This window comes from Plectropomus leopardus, chromosome 12 (genome assembly GCF_026936395.1).
Source record: "Plectropomus leopardus strain MGB_pleo_1.0 chromosome 12, ASM2693639v1, whole genome shotgun sequence".
NCBI classification, from domain to species: Eukaryota; Metazoa; Chordata; class Actinopteri; order Perciformes; family Serranidae; genus Plectropomus; species Plectropomus leopardus.
In genome coordinates this window covers 6,280,317-6,307,631 of record NC_142187.1, presented here as the reverse complement: position 1 = coordinate 6,307,631, position 27,315 = coordinate 6,280,317, and the positions used below count along the sequence as shown (strand labels likewise).

General features: G+C 39.1%; 1 protein-coding gene across 1 annotated transcript in view; it reads left to right on the top strand.

Moving 5' to 3' along the window:
* pappa2 (pappalysin 2) overlaps nucleotides 1-26,795 on the top strand; it is a 101,187-nt gene extending 74,392 nt beyond the window's left edge. The window contains exons 25-27 of the mRNA XM_042497715.2: nucleotides 5,835-5,906; nucleotides 18,809-18,907; nucleotides 25,253-26,795. Coding sequence (XP_042353649.2) covers nucleotides 5,835-5,906; nucleotides 18,809-18,907; nucleotides 25,253-25,378 — 297 coding nt within the window. The 3' untranslated portion in view covers nucleotides 25,379-26,795. The remainder of the gene's footprint in view (nucleotides 1-5,834; nucleotides 5,907-18,808; nucleotides 18,908-25,252) is intronic.
* The last annotated feature ends 520 nt before the right edge of the window (nucleotides 26,796-27,315 follow it).

The window sequence follows — 27,315 nt, the reverse complement described above, 5'->3', positions numbered from 1 at the left end:
ACATATCTTTATAAACACATATCTGCATATGTAGATTTTGGAATCGGTGGTAAAAAAAGGTGAAACACACTGGCCAAAATGCAATCTCGGAACCAGTCGACTATTGTTTGACTATGACTTCCTATCAGCTTCATTACCTGGCTACTTGTTACACAATCTGGTCGTAAGCGTTGCCTGTCAGTTCCAACTCCACTGTTGCGTCTCAAGCAGCTAAAAGGACTGTTAAGAATAACCGGTGCATGGAGGAGAAAGTCTTGGCCTGGAAATCAGTTAACGGGAAATCCATTTTCTATACTGGAACTCCCAAAATATTGGCCGTTGCACCTGAGGCCAAATCGTCATCAGACTGATAGCAGAAGGAGTCTAAGATTGCTGTTTAACTGAGTCAGTATGGAAAAATCCATATTTGTCAAACACTACTTTCATTCACACACTGGTATGACATTTCTAAATATACTTATATGCTGTAAATCAATGTCCATTCCAATGAAGTACAGAGGCTGTACAGATCAGCTTGCACAACTGTTTGCACCTGTTGCTAAGCTGTTTCATGTTGCATGATGTGGTGAAATACGAGAACGCTTGATTGGTTTAAATCACCGCAACTGAGCAAAGGTTGTGGTTTCGCTACTATTTGGAAACTCTTGGCAGCTTTTGTAAAACAGTTGTTGTTTTGCTCACTTGCTGCCATGCGACCAGGCCAGAGCGCCATGAAAGCCGATCCGTTGACAAACAGTGCGGAGATTTTTACACAAAAACACCCATCAGAATGAATAATGCATCCAAACATCTGGTGGTCTGAACAACAGCGTGGAGTACACGGAGCTACTGCTCCAGACTGACTCACTGAGGAACAAAGCAAAGTTCACTGCAGTTTAAGACAAAGACAACTCGGGTGGGGGACAATCAACAGACAACACATAAAGGACTGGCTCCATGTGCAATAGATTTCACATCTCCTCATTCTGTTAGCTACCCGTTACCTTTGAAATGATTATATTTATTTTTTTGACGTCTTGCCAGGGCAATATTTTAAACCCAGGACATATACAATAGATGGGCCAGACATATGCAAAATAGAAGAGGACAGACATTAATAAGAAAGCTAAAAAGAAAGAGTTAAACTGAACCTACCTATGCTGGCAACAGTTTTCAATCCGGTCAGGTCCCATAGCTCTCTGTGAAACTCCTGACAGAGATGAGAAGAAAGGGAGATGGTTTACTTGGCAGCTTACTCCATACAATAAATATGTAGCTTAAAAGTTTTATCACATATCAGATTTAGGGATGCTGGGCCCCTCTGGTTTTGCTTCTAGGTCAGATTTGGCCTGCAGACCACCAATAGACCCTCTGAAACATCATTTTTTTTTGTGCTGTGTTTAGACACCTTTCACAAGCTTTTTAACTACATTGAAATCTGTGCAAATTGGTTTGATTTCTTTTAGAAAATGGGGAAAAGCCAATGAGCAACTTGGCAAGAAATGTCCCCAAAATTGCAAGCAATGCCGTGATAAGTTGCTTATCGCTTCTGCCAATATTTTAAAAAGAAATCCCCAATTTACTCAGGCTTCAAGGGGTTAAACAGGCTAGTATGAACCTTAGTGACACTGTCCGGTCTTGAAACATTTCAAGCTTTGTTTTAAAATGAACACAAAGTTCTACAGCATTAGAAAAGGATGGCACTAAGAGGATGTTTTTTGTTGGTTTAGAGTCAATGGTGTGTGAGAAAATAGATGAAGCAAGATGATGACTTTTCTTCCAATTTATCTTAAATTAAACAACATGGTTATGAGCTGCAACAAGGTATCCAGGTCGATTCATACCCCCTAAATACCAGTTACACTAAAATAATAAATAAATAAATAAATAAAGTACAAGTAAATTACAACCACATTCAAGTTTGAAAATGAGCTAACGCAGAACAAAAAAAATCCTTTTGAGTCATCAACAAATGCACTGTGAAATTGGTCAATGGGGTGAGATCATTTCCAGCTCTTTCTAATAAAGATCAATTATTATGCTTTCCTGGATTCAGGTCACATCCTTGAGTCTACTGAAGTGATCAGCCACATTGTCTGTACAGACGACGGAAAATTGCAATGGAAACTCGAATTATCTCATCAATTTAGCATTTAGAGAAATGTTTGTTGAAAGAGTGACTAAACCCCCAAACAGCCTTTTTTCAGTTGAAAAGCATTATATATGGGTATTTAGCTGTGTTGTTGTTTGATTCAGGTCCAACTCTTGACATTTGAGTCATTAAAATTCTACGTATTGTGTATAAATAAGCACAGCAAGTGCACTCTAAAAGTTGAAAACCTGACTACTGTAACTGAATTTTGCTATTGGCTGATCCTGGTAGCAGGATCCTGCTTTCATCACCATTCGAGGCCCCTGTCACCGTCCCAACGCCACACTCTCACCAACAGACCACTTTGTGTGTGTGCGAGCAAGGAGGTGCTGTGTTTTGAGAGGCAGCATGTTAGGGTGACTGGAAATGTCAGTTTGTTTGCCCAGTTTTGAGACTTTTTCTCACATTCCAGGGTGCCAGAATTGGGGGGTTTAGTTACTCCTTCAACAGCTTTCAAATTTAAGTAATATTTTAAAATGTGAAATGGACACACTTGGCAGAGTACAAGTAAAATAATTTACAAGTTCAGAGTTGATTTTTCATTTTTAAAAAAGTCTGTATTTTACTCATACTCATATTTTGTGAGTAATTAAATTAAAACGTGTGTTCAGAAATATGGTTTTAAGTACTTTAGAACACTTTAGAATTTCTCTTAGATAATGTGGAAAACTTAATTGGAACAAATTAACTTGTATGGATTATCAACTGAAAAACTTGCGTTCAGAATTATGGCAATTAAGTATTAAATTACCATATATATGAACACTCATTTTTAAGTTGATTCCTCATTTAAAAAAAAAAAAAAAATCTACATTATTTAATTAGGTACGGTTACCGTAATTATGAACACAAGTTTTTAAGCTGATTAGTAGTAAACACTAAATTGGTCCAACACATTTTTCCACATTATTTAAAAGGAATTTTAAAGTGTTATACACTTAATTACCACCATTATGAGCACAGCTGATTCCTTATACAATTATGTTATGGCAACTAATTTTTTCACATTAGTTTAAAGAATGATTTAATTTTAACATGTTAAACGGATTCTGTACAGGATTCTTGGAACCTTGGTGCTACTGGAGGGTGCTGCACAAAGCACAACAGTAGAGGCAAAATCACAGATTCTATTGTTTAGCTGTGAAATTTTGTTCAGATATTACAGATCTTTGTTTATACCCAAAAGCCTGAACCAACAAATTAGGTTTGGGAACTAGAACAGAGTCAGTTCTATGTTGGTGGAAAAAGGGATATTTGAATAATTGAGAATGCCAAAAAATGAATCCTTTTGTCAAATTGCAACAGAGATTTCTGAATTCATCACTACGTGCAAATTTGTTTCATATCAGATATTACTGGCAGGACGGTATCTTTCAAATTTTGAAGGTAAACATTTTAATTCCCATCTGCACCAGCCAGTCACACACTATCACACAACAACATTCACCTCGTGTGATAGTGAGTTTGTTATCATCAAGTGTTTTTGCATTACTGGAAATCATAGACAGATAGCAAGAGTAAAGGTTCCAGCTGACGTCAAGCCTTTTAGGAAATACACACACAGCGTATACAAGTCACAACAAACTCGAAGGAATGTTAGATTTTGGGTCTGACTTAGAGCGCTGTTGTTTTTCTTTAAAGGTAGGTCATGTTACCCAATATCATATCTTAGAAATCGCTGCTACGTTAATGCTGTCGCAAACACTGCTCCAGTTTTGCCTCACTTTTGGGTGGTCAGTCAGCCAGCCAGCCAGCCAGCCAGCCAGTTAATCCACCCTTGCCAAGGTCAAATAGTTGGACGGAGCTGTGGTTACTTACGCCATATCTCTGACACTGCCTTGTGATTTCGAGGCATTGTGTTATCTCTGATCTCAGAATCAGGTCTCCCTGCCTGGGTCAGGCTGCACAGGAAATCACAGGGGAGGATCCACTTTCTCTGTCCATATTTGTTAGTCAATCAGCTATCTGCTAACCATCTTGTAAATTCTCAGGGTCAAGGAAATATCAGAAGACCACAGCCTCACCCAAATTTCACCACAAAATTTGGAGTTTTGCATCCACTCAAGCTGTGCAAAACACTTATTGATCTCCATCACAAGGTTTTCATGCAAACAAACACTTGCAAAAAGGCAACAAAAACTCAAAATAGTCATAATGTATTGCATATGTCCATGAAAACAATATGATATCTGCAAGTCTGCAATCATAATGAGTGCAGGATGTAGTCTTTCAATTCACGTTAAGGGACGCCAAGTGCTAGTGAATCACTGACAATAGGGGACATAACAGTATTTACACTAGTCCTAATGTAATGTATTGTTTTGTATTTGAAATCCTAAACTTAGCATACATAGGGGGAAAGTGTGTGAATGTTGCATTTCATGTGGAATGGTTGTTTTAGGATACAGAAACAACAACCAAAAAAAAAAAGTATACAGTAGTCAGATTACCATAAATGTTGCTGTAATAGATCTGAGCCACTCACACATTTCACTGAATTTGAAACAAACACAGAGTAGAATTTGGTAAACAATCTAACCACAAGGTCCATTAGTAGCTGTACTGGAGCTTTTGTTGTCTTTCAAGTTGAGTTTGAAAATAATTTTCTAACCTCAGAATAACAATCTCACCACAAACATAATGTTCTCAACTTTAAAAAGTTACATAAAAATGTTTCTGTTCATGTATCAGAGTTTAGGTTCCTTTAAAAGTCCTTAATTTATATTTAAAAAGTATTTAATTAATCTTTATAAAGTCTTAAAAATGCCAAGACAAGGAAAGCAGGAACTTTTTAAAACTCTCTTTTTCTAAGGGTCACATTTTAAAGCAGTAAAAAATGTATAGTATATATAATAGTTTCTATAATTTACTAAATGCCTCTCACATTAATGTCACATTGGATAGTGGAACTAACAGTACTCATATTTGGTTTCTGGACAGAATGCTTGTTCAGAAGATCCACTGTCTGCTAGTTTGCTATCACTGTACCCTGGACAACATCAGAAAGTACAAATTCATGAAAATTGACCTTTTAACCAAGATTTTGCAGCATGAGTTGTGTGTATTTTATGCAAAGGGTTTTTTGCAACTCGGCTCAACGGGAATCAAGGCAAAAGAAACACAAAATCATCCAAAAAAGCCCCTATCAAATGCCAGGTATTTACCAAAAAGTAGTCATTAAGGTTACAATAAACATTTGCAAAATTGTCCCTTAGTATTTGATGTCGGTTCATGTTTTTTTTTTAATTCAATTTTGGTTATTTTAAAATTGGTCTTAAATTCCAATCCAAGTGGCATTTAAATTGTTTTGAGAAGTCTTAAATATAACTTGCTTTAAGCTGTAGGAACCCTGATCAGAACTAGAGAACAAAGATGTGATCTAATTTCTGTTAATCACCAATCATATCAGAACATTTTCTAAAAGACAGCAAAATAGATCAATTGGTGGTTCGATATTTTGATCTACATTTGGAGAGCCACTGGTTTGGTACGTGAGTTGGTTGGCATTATCCTCCACCTGTGGCCACTTTATAGATTAAATCAAAGTTTCTTCCTCGACTGGTGCTACTTTGAAGCCTCAGGCTCAGAGAACTCCCACAAAATTGCTTTTGGGACTGAAAGTGATATTGTTTTCTATGGCAAACACAGTGGATATCCATTTCCTGTGACCACGTTGCTCAATCTTACGTGCTTTGTTTTCCAGAGCATAGTCTGTACGGGGATGATGAAGTGGTACCCTGACCCTCAACACATCCATTGCATCCAGTCATGTGAGGTAAGAGTCCAGACAGCCAAGCAGCCCTGCATCAAATACAGGAGTATGTGCAAATACTTTCCATCCAGATATCAGCCTTACCAAGGTCTTTGGATCTGTTAAATGAGTGTCTATTTTAGTCTCGACTGATACTGTATCTGGCCAAGGACTAGAAAAGTATTTACTGCAGCTGAGAGTACCTGAGATTGTTTTTTCCCCCGTCACTGATCTGATTTTTTTTACTATTGTGAGAAAAGGTCAAAAAAATAGCTTTGTGTATGTTTTGTACCAGTCATTGGTGGTGATACACTGTTGTCCTTTGGTGTTGATTCAAGCTGACTTCGCAACCTGGAGCAACATCACTGTTCTCCTTTCACAAGTATTGAAACCTTTGAACTCTGAGTAGAAAATTGTCAATTTCTTTCAAAAACATGGAGGGTGGGGGTGGGGGTGGGTGGGGGGTGGGGGTGGGGGGGGGGCAAGGAGCAACTTGGTGAAAAATGGATTGGGAAAAGGTGATAAGCTTTTTTTTCTTTCTTTATTTATATACTTATTTATCTACTTATTTATCAGTTTTTTTAAACACATTTTAGGTATTTTTTTTTATAAATCAACTTCTTGTTATTTTTGGGTTATTTTTTTCCATGCTTTTGAAAGAAAAATGTCCAATTTGCTCAGGTTTTAAAAGGTTAATGTAACTAAGCACCTTTGTGAGCACATTGTTTGACATGTCTTTGCTCTGTTTTCACAAACATTTAGTGCCATTCATTTATGTCTATCATCTTCTTATGTTTGCTCTCAAAGCCTCGAGGTCCAGAAGATCTCAATTTGGCTTTCATCCTGTCATTATCAAGGATATTTTATTAATGTCAAGATAGGGAAAACTAAATCCTTAAAACAGTTACACCATTTCTGGGCATAACCACATTAAATTTACTGCCCCAGACAGACTTCTCCAATAATATTAAACATGAGGCAAAACATACTGTCTCTCTGTATCCCTGTTGTCATCACTTCTTAAGATACCAGAGCCAGTGAGCAATGTGCTTCATATTTCGTGATGACAAATCTCAGGGAGAAATATATTTATTTCTCACACTTAAAACTTTGCAAGAATTCTTTTCAAATCCGTCCAAAGAACTTTTTTTTTCTTTTTTAAACAAGAACCCTGGCTTTGTAAAATGGATTATCTGATAAAGGGAAATAAATTAATCACTGCATTATGTTAGATTATGATGAATTATTTAGGCTGACACAAGGCTTTGAAATATTTTTGCTTGGTTAAAGAACATGTTTACCTTGTGTGTGCTGGAACTCTTACTGTGTTCCTAAAGGAGCTGGATGAAGTTTAATGCTTATTGACAAGGTAACAAAGTCAGATTTCTTGTGAATTTACATGCATTTACAAGGAAAATAAATGAAATTTTTATTGGAAACAACACCTGGATACTTGTAGTCACAAACTTTATCTGGTTAGTTTGTACACTACTGCACTGAATATATTTTTGACAGACAGCTTATGTGTAAACAGTGGTAGCACGTCCATATAAGACAAAGGTGAATAATACAATAGGTTTAATGGATTTTTTCCTTGTTTGATGTTGTTTACTCACTGAGCAAACCACAAACAAATGGAACAAAGAAGTACAGGGGAAGACCCTTTGAATCAATTCCTAAAACTAAATCTTGACTATAAAAGATGACAAAACTAGATGTAGATCCTCACCATTGCATCACAGATTGTGTCACTATCTGCATCAGATAAGCAGTGAACTTTTTACACTTTAAAATTCATTTTAAATAATACGGAAAACGTTGTTGGACCAAATTAATTTTTACTAGTAACAATCTTCAAAATGTGTATTCATAATTATGGTAACAGTACATAAGATTTTAAAATAAGGAATCAACTTAAAAATTGGTGTTCAAAAATATGGTACTGAAATACCTAATAACCAGAATTATGAACACACGTTTTTAAGTTGATAACCCATAACATTTGTTCAAACTAAGTTTTCCACATGATCTAAAAGAATTTCCAGAGTATTATGTACTTAATTGACATAGTTATGAACAAAAATAAAGTTGGTCCAACACATTTTTCACATTATTTAAAATGAGTTCTAAAGTATTAAAATGTTGATATCCAACATTTTTTTACAGCTATTAGCTACATTTACATTTCGTTTTCTCTCTGTTTGTTGGAAGGCTAAACGTGTGATGATACAGCTCAGTAAGCCAGTCAGTCCACCCTACACACTCCCAAACAAGATTTTGCGTTGACGACTACAAATACAGCAAGATGATTTTTACAGTGAATTTGTGAACTACAGACGAAGCACCACTGTTAGTTTTAAAATTTCCCTTTCACCACATCTCTATTTCGTGAGAATAATGGAAGACTTAAAGGTGTAGTTAGGAACTTAAAAATAAATAAATATAAAACTTTGCAGAAACTATCACATTATCCACAGTCATTAATGACACAGTTAATCTGTAAAAAAAATCCTAGTTTTCATTCTCCTCATATTTTTAGAATGGCATTGCTGCTCTAACTGTCGATCATGTCAATCACTGCTGGTGAACCACAGTCAAACTAGACAGCGCTGCTTAAATACCAATCAGGAGTCTGTCATTGTTTTGCCTATTTCTCTCAAATGTTTTCAGAAACATAGTTTAGAGTACTGTTTAGCTGTAAAGTTGGTCTATCCAGTGGGTGTTGCTTGGTTTTTGCTTGACTGTTTCCTACATTATGGCAGGATCACAAACCTCCTCATATTGCAGTCTGTCAGGTCTGTCAAAATACTAAATAGTCTGTTGATATTAATGGTTTCCAAAAGACAGTCTGTTTCAACCAAATCATCTTAACTCAAGGTCCTCTTACTTGATTTATTCTGGAACACTTAATTAAGAAAAATCTATCTGTTGATGAATATGTAGTTGTAAGAGATAGCTGTTGGCTGGCTCAATTGTCATTACATAATCTGTTTATGGAAATGGTCATGTGACACCAGGTATTTGTGGAGGGGGTGAATATAACCACCTCTGTTTAAAGATAGTCTTTTGACAAGAGAGCCATGATGATAACAACTTGCCAAAAACCATCCACTGATTAAGACCCTGAGATTTCACTGAAAGCCTCAGGAAAAAGGTTCAAGTGGACTTTGAATTGTCATTTTTTTTACCTTGACAAATTCTAGTTGACCCTTGACCTTTGACCATTCGGCCAAAAACAAATATATGTACACAATGTTTAATCTAGTCGACAGATTAAAATGAATTTTCCTGGACATATTCAAGTCCTTTCCTCCAGCGTCTTCAAGATAAACGCTCTATTACTCGGATAACCATTACTGGTAGAAAAAAAATGGTCAGGACATTGATTGTTCAGTCAAACATATTGTGGAGGAAAAATAAATATTGCAGCCTCTAGAGGCCACTATAGCACGACTTAAAACATGGGCTTGTTCAATGTTATTCTATTTTTGCGTGTTGTAGTTCATATCATAATTGAAAGTTAGTTGCAATTTAATGTCTGTCTCTGCTCAGCAATTTTTAAGCAATGGCCGTAAATCATCTAAAATCATAAACCCAGATAGCTTTTATTTGGCATTCATCCGTTGGGTTCAGAAAAGGCTGGAACTACCGATGGAACACATAAACTGTTGATGTCTCACGGTATTAAAATATTCTCCCTACCTGCCAGCACTACATTTTCCCCTTCCACCTTCCCGTGAATGTTGCTAGGCAAAACAGTTGCTTATAACCCGTTCCTCCATGACAACACTGTAAATTATACCAGACCACATGTGCTGCATATACTCTATGCCAGATCTCATCCAGATGCCATTGCTCCCAATCTTTCTCTTATTGGGCCTCTTTTTCCCTTCTTTCTTAAAATCAGGTTGAGAATTAGTGTAAAAGTCAGCAAAAGATTCTTATCAGCACAGCAGCCCCTGTACAACTGTCAGGCTGAGACTATTCTGTAATGGTTTTATCTATTATTATTTTATAGCCTTCAAAAGAGTTGCATCTGCTGTGTAATTACTTGAGGTGCATTCATATTTTCTCAGAATGTTCTCAGCATGATATGAAATATTTGATGGACCAATGTGGATGAGGTATTCGATAAGAGTATGCAACACAAAGCCGATTAAAAACGCATTGACTCATGCATCACTTAATATGAGGCATTTAGGCAAAGAGGACAGAATCTATTCGAACCATTTGGTTGGTGGACGCTGTGTTAATCCCCTTGATCACATCATGAAGCACTGTATACTGTAGTAGCCTTCCAGTCTGACAAAGGTAACAATAAGTTTCACAATGAGGATTAGGGAAAGTTGTGTTTATGTCAAAATAGTTCTGCAGTTCAACAGTTCTGATTCTAACCTCTGCCACATAAAGTTCTTCACTGGCTCAAATAGGTGAAATGTTTGCTGTTTGCTTTAGATGGGAGATTAGGGTAGTTAAGACAAAGTGGACCAACAGTGAACTCAATCAATCACCACCTGCTGTAATTAGAGTTGCAAAACTTCAAGACTAAGGATAAAGACATCTTTTTTTTCCTTGCATGGCTCTATTTCGAATGTAATTTTTTCTGAAACACATGCTGGAGTTTTAATTGAACCAAAGCAAATTAACAAAAATGAGTCCCTGTAGACTAAACACAGCCAGAAGAGTAGAGGTTGTTAGTTTAGAAATCCCTAAAAGTTAGACAGCGAAATCATTTATGATTTTTGGAGGGATAAATTCACAGTTACTGAAAATAGGGTCCCATTCTTAGTCCAAATTGAGTAAAAGGAACAGATGTCTCCACAGAGCAAATAATTTGGTAGAGGTTTTTTTTGCTTTCCAAAAACAAAGCTTGCTAACCAAGAAAGAGTCAAGGATTCTTGATCAGCTAAGATGGAAACTGTCAGACTGTGAACACCTACACCAATCAGGTGAAGTGAATAACACTGATAATCCTATCAAAGTGCAATATTTGGCTGGTATATCTTGGGTTCTGGTATTCATGTGGATGCCATTTGGTAGTGCCCATGAAATAGGACAATGTGTTATACAATACCAAAAAAATACATGGTTTGAACAAAGTGACAAAGAACTTAAGGCATTGACTGGGCTCTCAAATTCACCTTATCCCAAACTGATTTAGAGTTCGTTGGATGTGTAAATACTCAAGAGCCAAGCAGATCTATGGTGGGGCTACTTTGGATCAGACTTGGCTCTGAGCTTTCAAGGCATGACCAGAGAACTTGTAGGAGATGTGCTGTGGTGTCTGGCACCAGGGCATTGGCTGCAGATCCTTTGATCCTGTCCTGTGATGTGGGGTATCGGGATGTTCAACAAAAGCATGATCAGATGGGATCTGGGGAGATTGTTGGCCAGGTCAATGCCTTGGACTCTTTATGAGTGTTTGCATTGTGTCAGGGCGCATTTTCCTGTTTCAGGGGCGGTGCCTTCAGGGAATGCTGTTGCCATGAGGGAATTAACTTGGTATGCTACAGTGTTTGGGTGGGTGTTGCATTTCAAGTGGCATCCACATGAATGTCAGGATGCAAGGTTACCCAGATGAACTTTGTGTTGTAATGATATGATCAGCGTTATTCAGATTTAGTATCTCATTGTTGGAAATGACAGACTTTACATGGCTGTAGCTTGCTTTGCTTGCTTGGATGTTTGTTCACCATGTCCCTTAATGTAACTATTGTTTCCTTCCTTTACATTGAGTACAATTCCCTGCTGTTTCCAGACAGCACACATATTTTTTTTCAAACTATTCACATCTGGGGGATTCCCCTGCTAACCAGCTTTCCATTTTCAGCAACCTTTGCGGGTCCAATTTACAGACTTAACAGAGCAGGCCAAATGTGAATTGCCCCAGCCACATCTTCTTGTCCCGCTGCGTTTGCGAGCTGTTCAGTGAATTTTATCTCTCCAGCATGTTCTGGGTCTTCCCTGGGGCCTCCCTTTGAATCTTCCTGTTGGACCCGCCTGAAAAATCTCCACAGGGAGTTACTTAGGAGGTAACTACTGGGAAAATCTACCCACCGTCTAGTTTCTCCTCGAATCGAAGATATATAGGGCTAAGCACTGGTGAAAGTCCAGAACTATCAACCCATGTTCCAGGACATTCTCTACTTCCTGCAAGGGCTTTTTGAAAATGTGTTAACCCAGGAGGGGGTGTTTGAAGCAGAAATTATTGTCGCTATTGAGGATTCTAACTGCTTTGGAGCTCAGAACCACCAACTGGTGCAGTGGTTTTTGAGTGAAGTCATGGGTCTTATGCTGAATTTTCATGCAGTCAGGACATGTGCAAGACTGTATTTCCATAAAACAGAATGGCGCCATTCACTGGGATGCTTACTTCAATGTGTTTTAGGACTGTTAAGAAACACCTTGACTGTAAAACTGCTGATATCTTTTGGCACAGACCAGGGAGTTAGTGTTCGTCAGTCTATAACCTCAGTGTCATTGATTCACAATAAAAGCCTTTCAGTGGTTCACAGAAGGAAAGGTAGAACACACCTACCTGCCCTACTATTTAAGCTGAGTGCACTCAACTGTGAGGATGGCACAGGGACATATAGTCAGCCCACTGCTGGAAAACATGCATTAGAAATGGTTCTTCCGTGAAACAGAGATTTTACAGGTGACCTGGTGACATATCATGTTTTAATACGGAAGTACAAGCAGCAATAGTTGGCAGTCAACTGGCAATGAGTGACATTTTGAAGAGCAGGCACCAGACTTCAGTCATGTGTTTATGTGCACTTAAGTCATCTGATTATTAACATATTTTTGGCAGTAACCTGACTTCTTAAACGTGTAAATGGGAAACCTGGTTTCCTTTTTTAAAGGTTAAAGGATTAAAAGAAATACAGCCAGATTTCTGAAACTTGACTGCTTGGCCACGCTAACCAAATTTTAAAGTTTTTTTTTTACATGCATGTGCATGATATAGACCAAAAAAAATAGTAAGTATCACTTTGTCAAGCTCTCACTTCTTGCTGTGCATTGTTGTTTGTGGAATAACTCCATCCAAAGTCTGACAAAAAAAGATCACAAGATCAATAATCTGGTTTCCACAAACATGTCTATTTGTAAAACTCAAACAAAGCAGAAACTGCCCAGAGTTTTTCCTCTCACTGTGTCATCAGTCCAATGCTCCAACCATAAATATACAAAATTCTTAATGAGGCAGTCAAACAACTTAACAGGTTTCACCACTTAACATGGCTCCAACAGTCAATAACACAATAAACCACAATCATGGTTCAAAAACACGGTAAGTGATGTTAACTGTGTTTTTAATCTATACTCTCTATCTTGCACATGTATACACATTAATCACAGTACAGTCCTACTGTCTTGGCAGACATGGGATGTTCTAAACAATAATGAGTTTTCTTTAGTATATAATCACCTGAGATTAAGAATCAAAGTGTTTTCGTTACCTTAGAATAAACCATTTATATCTCCATGAGGAGCAAGTCCTTATCTAAGGAGATCGTTATGTTGCACCGCTATGTTTCTTTAGCAGACTACTCAGAACAAACCAAACACTGGCTTTAGATAAGGCTGTTTGCATTGTTATGTCAGCCACCATAGTTAGCAGACCACCCATGACAAGAGCATCAGAAAAACACTCTTTTTTTCTTGTGAAACCAAAACGTTGAGTGTTTTTAAATAATTGGATCTGTTTGTTTTGAAGAGGGAGAGGCTTCCATGTATAATTCGACTCCTGGCAAAACTTACTAAATATTTGGATCTTAAGCTATCAGAGAAAAAATGTGAGAATGGATTGGCAGGTGCTAGTCTGGTAGCTAGTCTTTGACATGCCAAACAGCAGTCGAGAAACCCTGATTTGTAAGATCAAACTGCTTTAGGGTTTTGTTCTGTATACCTTACGACTACATGTTGTCATTTTATGTCCAGGTAACAGTAGCAAGATGTTTGGAGAGAATGGATATGGGTAACTTGGCAACACAACTTAAAAATATCAACATCATCTGTCATCAGTACTCAATTTCAAATTGAAGCTGGCAATAGACATTATCCTGACATTGAATTTTGGCCACTTGACGTCACAACCTAAATTTTTAACCACATTTAATTTCTATTGATGTTGGTGGCCAAAGGGGTTTGCAACAGAAATAAACATGTTTGCAGCCATGTGCAAAAAATGAGTTTGGTCTCTATAGCTAATTTCCTAGTTCATTACAACCTTACTGGGGATGCATTTTTTACATAAATCACCAGTTTACATTTTGAAAAAGGTCTAAAGTTATGCATAATTAAGGGCGTGGCTGCTTTGAGTGACAGGCTATATGCAACCCACTCCAAATATGGTCTCTGGCTCCAGTAATCCAAAATGGTCAAAGTACTAAACTCAAGTCTTCAAAACAGGAGTCCACAAACCAGTGGTTGATGTCATGATGGCTACGTCCATTATTTTTATGCCATCTATGCTCTAACTTATTTCTCACAGTGCTTTTCTTCTGAACACATAAAAATAGCCCATAATTGATTAAGTACCATGGCTTATATCCCATAATGCTATGGCACACTATGGTGGACTGTGACCTATACTACAACCACAATCATTAGACACACATACACAAATCTCCCTTGCAGTGATCAAGGGAGGTCTGCTTTTCCTACCAAAAGGAAGAAAAAAAACAAAAACCACTTTGAGTCATGGAGTGAAGAGAAAAGGGCAAACCTCACCCTCCCCCAACTGATTTTGGAGAGATCTGGGCAAGAGTGGCGAACAGGGTGAAGGAGGGGGAAATGATAAAATGTCTGCTATTAAAAGAATGATACAGATACTTGGTAGGAGGTGAAAAATAAATATATTGCAGCTTGACATATCTGTGTTTTATAATGTTCTGATGAAGAGCTTGGCTGCTGCTGCTGATGACAGCCAATGCTCCCATAGAAATAGCCAATGCTAGGAGGTGGAATATTTATGTTAGTGAGGTGTGGGGTTGGCTGCCGCTGCTTTGTATATCTCTTTTACACTGATTTAAAGGGAGTTACTGTATAATGGTAATACGCAAACCAGTTGACCTTTTAATTACCCATGGGAGACTACAGTGCACAGCCAACTCTGGCTGGTTTAATACTCTTCATGGGTCTGTGGAATAAGGTATATGCTGCCTGGAGGGGAATGTAAATAACAATTAACCTCAGCATGATCTCTGACCTCAAAATTAACCTCATGTGGGTAATGTGTGGGGTCTGCTAATTTTTAACAGTCTTGAGCAAGGAAAGATGTATGTGAAAAGGGGATCAAACCCACATTAAAGGTGCAGCCAGTGATTCCAATCCAATACAAATTTTTGCCAGATTCAGAATATGTCCGCTTTGTGTGTGCACTGAAAAAAATGTAGTGTTCATGCACAGCCCTGGCTTAGTAAATGGTAAACAAACCAAGTTGCTCAGATAGTGCTGCACAACACTAAGCCAACTAATCTCCCTCTTCCACGTAAACACCAGGTTCCCAGGAGGTGCACTGTGCTAAACCATGGAATTACAACTTTTTGAGTTTTTCATGTGATGCATTTGGGCCCCAGTAGACCTCAGTCCATTGACTGACAGAGGGAAAAAGACTGTGGATGCATTTTTTTGAACGTTATACTTGAGCTTGGGCAGTGTGTAATATTTCATACCTTCCTTAAATTTCCAAATCTCTGGGTATACAGCATATGACCCCCTCTCCCCGATGTCAAGTGCTCTTCTTTCTTTCAGCTTTTTAGACAAATAAATACACACCAGAAACAGAAAACAACTGTACACCCTTCAATTTCAACTTACGCTCAGTCACAGAAGACTGACAAGTCTTCATTGCCTATTTATTTCCTCATAAAACACGCTTCATTCAAACATCACAGGAGCACAATTAAAACTCATCCAAACCATCTTGGTTACACTTGGTAGTAATCTAGTAAGTAAGTTCACTGTCCCAACAATCAACAGCTCCAATTTGATAGAAATAAATCCTTAATTCACCAAATTCAAAGTAAAAACATGCTGTTATTCCCCAGGGTCTCTCTCTGCCTGCTGGCTGCTGGCTATTTACAGTCTTGTAACTTATCATCCCTCCACCATTAGATGTCGCGATGTCTTTCTGCTTAGTTGCCTGTTCCACCAGTAGAGACCAGAGACTGAGCTCTGGTGGTGCCTGCTGTCACTACTTACAATAAGTTTAACAGAAAGCGGAGCGCCTGTATTTGTGATGTTATTGAAAAACATGCCTTGGGTTTGTCTTAATACCCTGGTATACCATAAAACTGTGATACTGACCAAGCCAAGTTATACCACAAATAAAACAGCCCGTTTCACTGTCAGGATTTGATCCATTTGGGATGATCATATATGGCAAGTTAAGGAAACACACAGAATTTTAAAAAAAATTATCAATTAGCAGAGTGCTTAACTTGAAGTAGCCGACTTGGCCGTCAGAAGTCTCTAGTGTGCTTGCTCCATGGGCCTTATTGTGCAGAAGCAGCACTGAACATCTGGGTAATTTTATATGCAGTAGTTGACATTTTTAGCTTCATGCACCACTAAGCAACTTTCAAGGGACTGAATGGATTTCCACCTCCAATGCTGCATCCAGGTCTCCTCATACATCCATGGTTCTCACCAGTGAAGAAAACAGCTACACCATGACGGTAATAAAATGTAAATATCATCAGAGATATTAATGTAGCTTCTGAAGGAACGCTGACAGAAGTGGAGTATGAGTTTTAGTGTTGAGTTAAAATACCAATCATTCTCCAAAATCCCAGATTCCACCTTTAAATCTAAACTCTGGAAATATGTAGAATTCAAATAAAACTGACAAAGGGCTAAGCCAGTCTGTATTAAGCATGACTGCCCTAAAACTATAAAGGTAATTCAAAGATTTATGCACTAGCAGTAGTAGTGATTTGGGTGAGGCCTCTGGTGCAATTGCTGGTAAAGTATTTACTCAGAAACAGAACGATTAAATAGATTTATTTATGCCACGGCAGTTTAGTCGGGAAAGGCAAGGGGATTCGTCAAGTAGGGAGTTCTTTGAAGTGAAGAGAAAACTGCAGAAATGTTCTCAGCAGCTGCTCTCTCCCCCTGCGCCGCTTAGGTAGAACCCTAAGTCTTTGAAATGACTCCATCAGCTCATCGGAGAAAGCCAAAAGTATCTTTGGCACTCAGCGCTTATTTTCATATTGTTGGCACTTCAGGGAAACCCTCATGGTTTTGCCTAAAACATTAAAAAGGTTTTCATCATGACGTGTTTGAGATTCTCTGTAACTTAAATTCCACAAATTTACGTGCCACTCCAGAGTTTACTCAGAAGGACTCCCACACCGGCCAGAGCGTTGCATAAACAGTTTGAGGAATTGTCATTAATATTCTTAGGAAGGTGAAGCATAACAGTCATCAGTTGACATCTGTCTGTCTACTCTTTTTATCCTCATTTAAATAGAAGGTCAATGAGTTGTAAAAATAAACCTTTCTGGCTTAATTATACTGATGAGTTTGTCACATTGCTTATACAAAAATGCCAAAAGAAGCAATTTACACTTAATGTTTCTTTAAAAAAGACTTCCAAAATGAGAGCCATTTCTACTTCTGAGTTGTTTATCAGTGCATTCAGTATTATGTATCCATCAGTGGTGCTATAATTCAGGCCAGACTTTAAACAAATACTATGCCACTATTCAAATAACTACCATAACAGCCATATCACAACATAGCAGGGCGGTAATCATTTATTTTAAGTTTTTAACTTAAAGATTGGGGGGACAGTTTTCAATGTATGCCTTCTGCAAACTCACCCTCCAGGGGGGTGATTTGTTAAGGTTAAGCTATTATGATCTTTGACTTACAATGACACCTCGAGTTGTCACCATTCACATTGAGTATCTTCACTTGTAAACATATTTCTGGGTTTGTTTGTTTTTTATGCCCATATTCGGTCAATACTAATACAAATACAAAAAGACAATATTTATCATGTTAATATATTGAACAGTGGAACAACTGGAGCTGTTTGTGTCATTTTGCAACTTAATATCAACATGGGAGTTTTTCAAAGTTTCCTACCAGTGTTAGATTTCTTGGTCAGTGCGAACACAGATTCCCTCTTATATTCCTTCAACCACCTTCTTGAAAAGGTTGTCGCATAATTTTCAAAAGTAGGCGTGAGTTAGGCCAACACCTCAGCCTCAGTAGTGGAGTACAACATCCCGTTTGGCCTCATGATGTGCAAAAATGGAATGTTTTATGAAGCTAATGTGAAGGATAAATGGCTGATTTATCCAGAGAATTACACCAATTTAAGATGATCTTACCATTTAACCATTTAACACCAAACTAAAAATCCTACTGTCAGCCATTACAACAAATCATGCTAAGCTAGGTAGCACCCCAGGTAGTTTACCTGCTACATGTGTGTTGCTAATCACAAATTCAACACACACACACACACACACACACACACACACATGCATACAATATGCATGAGCTAAATAAATCACCGACCTGTTTGTGCTTTAAAGTGAAGACCCGCCCACCAGTTAGTTTAATGAGCAGAGATCATCCTCTTTAATTGGCTGTTGCGTAAGCTTTGTCAGAGCAGCCAATGAGCATGACACGGACTCTCTCCTTTGACTGAACGTACAACTTGGACCGGACTGGGATTATGCCGCACGGGTGTTTATTTTGATTTGTTTCATGGTCATTTGTTCCAAACAATTGAATTGTGTGACAATGTCAGCCACTTACTGAAAATCTCTTTTCTGGGAACAAGTCGTTTTTTCTTTTCTTTTTTTTTCTTTTCTTTTGGCCTCCTCGGCCTTCCATGCTGAGAGGTAAACTGATCGTTTTGGGGAGAACATTAACACAGTTTCTTGTTTATAACTTGTGTCTAGCCTTTTGGAGGGGATGGCTGGTGTGACACCATCAACAACCGGGCCTACTGCCAGTATGATGGAGGAGACTGCTGCCCGTCCACACTCTCCACCAGAAAGGTACACAAACACACATTTCCAGCGCTGCACCTCCTGTTTGCCATATTTACACAGGAAGAGACAGATTGATTTTCATCACTTTTATACCATCTGTTTTTGTTTTAATAATAAATACATATTTTTTTGGGGGGGTATTCTTTCAACACAAATAACTCACAATTTCTGTTCACTTTGTTTAAAAGGTGGCAAAGTGTTGTTTGGCTCGCTCGGGGGTTGCATCTTGCAATCAAGACGGAGCTTAGAAGCCGAAGCTGGATTCAAAGCCAGATTCTTCCTGTTTACAGTAGTAGAAATCCGTCTTCTTTGGCACGAGCACTGCGCCGCTACGCAGGAGACTTCCACTAAGCAAACAAACACAGATCCCTGCTACTTTCCCCTCTCTCCTGTTAACGACTGCGCCTATTTAGTCTCCCTCATCTGTACTTAAAACAACAGAGGAGACTTGTGCCCTCCAGCTTTTCCACTCAAATGGTAAATAAGCAGGTTTTCATCACCCCATGCTGCTGGACACTTTCTCACCTCTCAGATTAAGCCTGTAGAGGGGACTAATCGGGGTTCAGGACGTCAGAAAACACTGGACAAAATATACTTAATGAGATTTTCATCTATTACCCTCTTTAGCTAGTGGTGGTCCTTAAAATGTCCAAGCATCTTTAGACTGGGTTAGACCAAACAGAATTTAAACTGAGTTTAATTAATACAGACAAGCGTCATATCAAATTTGAAGTTATAGATACAAAACTAAATAAAAAAATAAATAAAAACATACATAGTCAGCATGCTATCTGGAGCCAATCCCAGCTGTCATCGGGCAGAAGGTGGGGTACACCCTGGATAGGTTGCCAGACCATTGCAGGGCCGACACATATAGACAGACAACCATACACGCTCATAGTCACACTTAAGAGAGTCACCAATCAACCTAAGCTGCATGTCTTTGGACTGTGGGAGGAAGCCGGAGAACCCACGCAGACATGGGGAGAACATGCAAACGCCACACAGAAGGGCCCCCGCCTGGACCGAACCCCGTTCCAACCCGGGTTCAAACCAGGGACTCTCTTGCTGTCAGGCAACAGCGCTAACCACGATGCCAGCGTGTAGCCCACAAATAAAGTTTATTATTATTATTATTATAATAAACTTAGCAAATCTTAATTTAAAATTATGCATAGCTCTGTCACAGTCATGAAAACTAATCTTGGTTTAGTAAAGCCAAGTTTATTTATTTATTTAAGCATAACTTAATTGAGTTTAATCAATAGGGACAAGCCTCATTTCGAAATAATTTAAAAAAACAATTATGTAGCAATTATGATCATTATAAGAATGTTTTTTCCCTATAGTTCTTTTTTTTTGTAAATCTACAAATTTCTTTCAATTTTTGGAACTTTTCTTACCCCATTGCACTTTTCCTTTTTGTTCCCCATGTTGTTTTACGAAACTGCACCAATTTGCTTTGGCTTCAAAGGTTTAAAAGGCTTCTGAAAGCAGTACAAGAAAAGTGACATCGCTCCAGGTTTCAAATGGTTAAACATAAACTGTGATTTAATCAAGGTTAAAAAAAAAAAGTTACCCCTCCTTGGTGCATCTCAGCCTTCGTGGAGATGTTCTGGCATTGCCGCTCTGCAGTGTGATGTAGGTCCATAATCTAATTTTAAAATATAAGCATTTAATGTGAGCCTAATCAGTTTGACAAATATGTCGAATATCTGCGTGTTTGTCCATCCTAACACACGCTCCCTGGTGATAGCTGGTTCGTGCTCGCTACAAATGCAAATGCATCACATTACACTAATTGCTCTAAATGATTGCTGTATATATTGGGTGGCTAAGAGGAATGGTATGAATAATAATGAGCAGGTTGGGCTGGTGGTGGAAACCAGGCCACTCATTCCCTAAACTGCTGCTACATAAACACATCTTTTTTTTCCTATTTTTCTGTGCTTTCATGAGAACTTCTCTCCCATGTGGACATTTGTTGGGAAGTAGCCCCCCCCCCGCCTCTCGCTATACCCTATTTGGCTACTGTACAGCCACATATTCATGACACTCATTCAGGGGGCCCTGCCTATTAATTTCTGGGGCCCAAAGTTGGCTGAGCCCCGGCTGTCTCCTTCATGTCCGCAGCACACCATGACTCACTGGCAGCTCCTTCCTAAAAGGAGAAGGAGTTCAGCGAGTGTGTAGCTGCCATCGTAATAAATGAGCTGCCAGGCTGCTACTAACTGCTCTTTTACAGGGGAAGGTGGAGGTGGAGGGTATGAGGGTGGGAGTGGCGAGGTGTCCGACGGTCGGCAAGTTTAGTCGGCCACTTTAAAACGGCAGCTCGGCGAGCGGGGGTCGTTCTGAGGAAGTGAACTAAACCGCCGTGAGAGTCAGCATCCTGACTGCCACCGCGGCTCCAGCAGAGCGATGAGGTGGGGGGGAGGGGGGTGAAGAGTGGCGGTTTGTTTACAGAACTCTCTGTTTCTATGTGGCTCGACTTGTGCAGGTGTAGGAAATAACAGGTTTTTAATACAGCATGGCCCACATCGCACATTTTCCCTGCTGCCACATAAGACAGTCTTGAAAGCTGGAATATTACATGGAAGTTTGCTGCAGTTTTGATAAATTTTCAATCATTAACAGGTCACAGTGAGGTAGGGCTATAATCAAAAAAAAGAAAAACCCGGTCGACTAAAATTCTACCACCTCTTCAACCGAACAATTGGTTGATTGTGTAAAACATCTTCACGTTATCACTAGATTAACTAAATCACGACAGATCACTGAGTGCTTACTACCTGGTAGTGTTGTGTGTCCACCAAAGTGTTTTCTCCTGTCACAGGGCTCGACATTAACACTTTCCAAGCGCAAGTAAACTCCATGTTCAGACAAGTGGGATACCTTGAGTGGAAAGTAAATGTGATGTCCAATGTATTTCTTTTATAGCAGTTTTATACAAAAGGAAAACAACAGGATAAGTCATATTTTTATCAAGAAGACAAGGACAGTATCTATAAAGAAAAGACAGTATATACTGTATATTAATAACAGCTATCGTAATGATACTAAAATAAACCCATCGCACCCCCTACCTTGCAAAAACGACAAAAAAAACCCAACAAATCATGACATTAGGGCAACAGCATCAGTACTTTTCACTCATCTTCACTGCTGTCTTGAGAGAGATATTCCAGCATAATATTATCTGACAATAAACTGCCAGCCTGTTCTCATTCTAAAGTCGTCAAATACTGTCACTTCTGAAGAGGTTTTGGTGTAACATCCCGAAAACCAGAGGCCACCTTCCACAGCTACATGATATGCCACCAGGCAACGACATTTTGGAATGCGGCCAGACAGAACTGGTCACGGTGTCATGATATGCAGCCATATCACAAGTGCTACAGCAGCATGATGCACAGATGTTTGCCGTCAGTTGGCCAAACAAAACCGCTCGCATGTTACACCACTGGATGGGGCTAGGTTGAATGTAACAAACTGGACACTATAGAAGTTTACTCAGGGGTTGACAATTTCATATATGACATAACGTTACTAACGTTAAAGATCTTAGAGACTCGCTATTTTTACCCCAGAAGCTGATGTTTATCATCCTATCTCTCCAAAAAGGATCTGGTGTGATTAGTGTCCCTTTCAGAAGCTTTTTAATCCAGCTTTGAACTGCAGTGTCTTTTTGGCGACTTAGTAAAATCAATCCATAATGATAAATCCAACACTGAATGTCTTCTATGATTACTTATCCATTTTTCAGATTAAAAATGAGATAAAAAAAAAAATGCATTGTCAACAGCCGTCCAATCACAGTGGAGAAGGGGCGGGACAAATACAGCAAAGACCAGCTATCACAGAAGACAAAAATGAGAGTTAAACAGCAATTGTTGTCAGCTGGGAAAAGAAACACTTTGGTTGACAAACAGTCTTATTAAAGAAACACCAGCAATTTGCCGAACAATGAGAATTTGGTAGCATGAGCACAATGACCAACCAATCGACCAACTGACCAAAAGTTTACAGTCCTATGATGAAGTGCAGTTGATTTCTTTTTACCTTATTTTTCCAGTAACATGGCCACCTGACAGTTTTCTCCATTATTTGGCAGGATAAGAAACCCACATCTGAACTGCATCAAATATTTGAATCAATATTTATATCTATTTGTGTCTGGATCAGTCTAACAAGGCCAGCTGCCTCCTTTTTATGGAGCTCAGGCAGTATTGGTTTTATTTACAGGGGTAGTTGTGGCGATGACAAGGGAGGAGGGATACACGAGAGATGATTCAGGTGGGATTCAGTCATCGGCCAACAGGGGAAAACTCCAGAAGAAAAGATCTGAGCTGCCACACCATCTATGGAAACACAAAATCTTCCTTTGATTTGTTAACTGGAGTCTGCGCTTTAGTCCAGCACAGGGCCAAAGCAGTAAAAGCAGCAAAGAACAAACAGGGAAGACAAAGAGGACATGTTTTTTTTTTACTTAACCCTTTGAAACCCACATCGACATCACTTTACTTGTGCTGCGTTCCATACACCTTTACATGTATTTGAACCTTTAAGATCTGAGCACTTTCGATAGATTTCTTTTGAAAACATGGGGAAAAAAGGCTATGAGCCATTTGGCAAGAACTAAATTGCAAGAAATTATTTTGAAAGAAGCTTAGGAAAAATGTCCAAAAACAACCCAATGTTACTATTATTATTATTATATTTCAAATTACTTTACTGAATTATGATTGTGCTTTTAGGACTTTTTTTTTGATCTTTTCTTTTTTAAAAATTCATTTTTTAATTTTTTTTTCTTATTTTCATGTCATTGTTTTGCACTCCTCAATTTCTTTTTCTTCTGATTTTTGAGTAGTTTCCTCTAATATTGCTCACTGCCTTTTAACTACGTTTTTGAAAGACATCAGGCCAGTTTGCTCAGGTCTCAAAGGGTTAAAGCTTTTGGTTTTGATTGCACGCAAGGTTGAAATCATCACTTTGAAACCTTTTTTTGTCACATGAGTTCTGCTCATGAATATGTTGCAGTAAACAGCAGGGAGGCAGCAAATCCAAACACTCCGAAACCGCCAAAAAGACTTTGGCTTTTGTTTCTGTGGATGGGGCAAAAACAAGCCCTTTCTTTGCATCCAGAGGTTGTTAGGAGGCATCAAAGGTGGAGTATTGCTTGGCTCGGTCTGCGCGTGCATCAATGAATCAAGATGAAGCTGTTAAGGAAACATTTAATGGGCGCGCCAATTCGTCTTAAATGGGACTGCTGGCATTTTGAGTGAAGCCTGGGCCTTCTGCAGCTTGTTGAGAGCCCTCAGCGAAACTATTACCCCGCCATCAACCCCCGTCTCCCTCCAAAACCGAGTGCAATCAGCAGTGAAGGCCGACAAGCTGCTACCTCCCACTCTCCTGCTCGCCTCGCTCCCAGTCATCCTTATTTTCTTTCTCTGCCTTCCACCCTCCCGTTCTCCCTCTCCCTTTTCTTTCTCCCAATCTTCCTCTCACTCCTTCCCTCCAGGAGCGAATGTTTACATTTCTTGCAACAGACTGCTTCGCGGGGCACCAGAGTTTATTTTGCAACCTGTGGTGATGGCTCGCTTCCTAGACAAGAGCTGGCAGCCTCTTGTTGTTGATTCTTAACATGTGTTCATCCGTTCACCTCCACGGCGGTGCGTTCCTCCCTCCGCCCAACCCCCCCATCCAAAGACCCTCAGGGTTTCTCGCCATTCAAAGGCCACGTCGAACTGTTTGACATCATGGGCTTTATCGGCCTCCGGGGGGCCGTTGGAAGCTCGCTTTTAAACTGTGAGGAAACACAACAAGTCTACTAAGACCACGCTCCGATTACTGAGAGCTCCTCACCTTTCAGCACAAATGCGGTGTAGAAGCGGGGGCGACGTTGTTCACTAGCTGCTCGGTCAGTTCAAGCAAATGTATTTTTTATTGTCTGTTTTTGCCATTCAAAGTCGTGCTCTCTGCTACAGTTGAAATGTAACAACCCCGCAGGGAAGCCTCCTCAACCGGTACATTTTTCAGTGACTCTGCTTTTACTGAAAGCTCTGATGTAATATTTCCTTTGCTGCTTTTCACCCTTTTTCTCTGCACTTTAGGTCCACCTCTTAACAGTGGAACAGGGAGTACATATGCACAGTATTTTATCGGATTTCATCAAACAGAGTCACAGGAAGTCTCAAACATGCAAACAAACCAAACGGAATGTGTGTTTTCTTGGTTTAGTCATCCATTAAAATATGACTGGTGCACCAGACAGACACATCTTGTGTTTTTGTTTGAACCCAGCCACAGATTGAAAGAAGCCGAGTGGTCAATGTTGTGCTTGTGTACCAACAGGTCATCCAGTTTGGGGCCGACTGCAACCAGGACGAGTGCACTTGCCGTGATCCGGACGCCGAGGAGAATAAGAGCAAAGCGAGGGACTCGGGAGGAGGAGGCGGAGCCGGAGGAGGAATGCAATAAGATTGAGGGATGAAAGAGGCTGAACTTGTGTTAAAAAGAGTCAAGCCGCAGACGATACACCACAACAAACAAACAAACAAAAAAAAATGACATTTTTAACATTTGTAATGCAAAGAATGCGATTGAAGTCATACAATAAAAGGCTGTTTTTATTTTATCATCAGTGATTACATGAGTCATTTTAGCTTAAAAATGTGATTCCTTCCTGCACAAATCCAGCCAAATATCCACACATGAATATATTCTTTTCCTGTGAAGAAGTCATCTTCACTGCTGGATTTGTGTAAGAGACACAAACTGAGAAAGCACTGATGTCCAGTTCAAACAGGGTTAAAAAGCAGACTATCCACTCCTGTACAAATTAAGTCATCATAATTGGATCAAATCGCTGTTGTAAATGGATTCAAGCACTTTTCTGGACTTGATTATTGGGGTTAAGAAACCAAAAGCACTGGCCGTGCATGAAAATGTTTTTTTCAGTGCATGCACAGACCTTACAGCAAGGGCTAATGCTGCTAACTGTGTTTACCGGAGGAGAAACATTATTAAAGTACCACCTTTAAATCACACCGAGCCAAAATAATTATTTTTTAACTCGTCTGATGGCTACACAAAAGCAAATGAGGACTAGTCGAATCTAAGTCAAGGGGGCAAAAGAAGAACTGCCTGATTTCTGCTCCACTATGCTGAAACATTAACCTTATCCCTCGTCGATGAAACAAATCCTCGCAAATCCTAAAATTAGTCACCGTCTTCATTATATGATCCTTCTTTCTGACACGTAGCTTGTTAGAGATGTAAAAGGGTACGTCCTCTGTAAAGACTAACATTTATAGACTAATATATTTGGATCACCTAACATATCTAACAGATCAAGTAATTAGTCACACAAGTCAACTCTATTTATATCACAGATCCAGTAAGATTTATCTGTAACATACACCACATGCACCGGGCTTTCCAAAAGTTTATCTCCTGTCTGTTTTTTTTTTTGTACTTACACAAAAAGAAATAATAGAGATTATGTCAAATGTTTGTCATAAAAAACAGTCTGTCCATATCTAAATATATCGACTGTACAAAGTTAACATTATGTCAGAAGTATTGTTCTAAAATGTTATAGATTTCCACTGAACAAAGAAACACTTCAAATTGGAATGTTGGAGTCAGAACAACAGTGGATAAAAGACAAACCTAAAAAATTAAGATAAAAAAGACTTTTGGGAAGCCTGGGCATATCTCTTGCACACAGACATCGAACTTCTCCTGCTTGCATGTTTGTATGTCAGGTTCTGGTATCCATTAGCCAGGAGTGATGAAGTACCCCATATTGTATCTATAAAAGTATAATCATGTTCTTTGTGATATTTTACAGTACTTTATACTCTATATGAAATAAATAGCATCTTTATATTGACCCTTATACTGTCTCGCTTTATTTGATTTATGTGCATTCATGGAGATGGTGTCATTGTGGGGTTTAACATGTTACAATGTTAAAATAACATGTGGTTGACACACACACACACACACACACACACACACACACACACACACACACACACACACACACACACACACACACACATTTTGTCTATTTTTGGCCTTACTGTAATGCTTTCGCTCCATAGATATTATGCAGTACATGACTCACAAATATAATATTGGTACATTCCAACCTGTTCTCATTCTGAAGTCATCAAATATTGCCACTTTGGTAGTGCTTTTGGCATAAGATCCAGACACCAAGAGCCACCTTTCACATCCGCATGATACACCTCTGGACGATGTCAGGTGAGAACTCGGCTGTCCAGTTGAAACGCTGCTGATACTGATGTAATGTAAGGAGCACGAAGCTCCCTATAAGGTGGGTGGGAGAAGCGGTACATGGATCCATCAAACCCTGGACTTTTATGCTGGGGTCTGGTGTTCGCTTC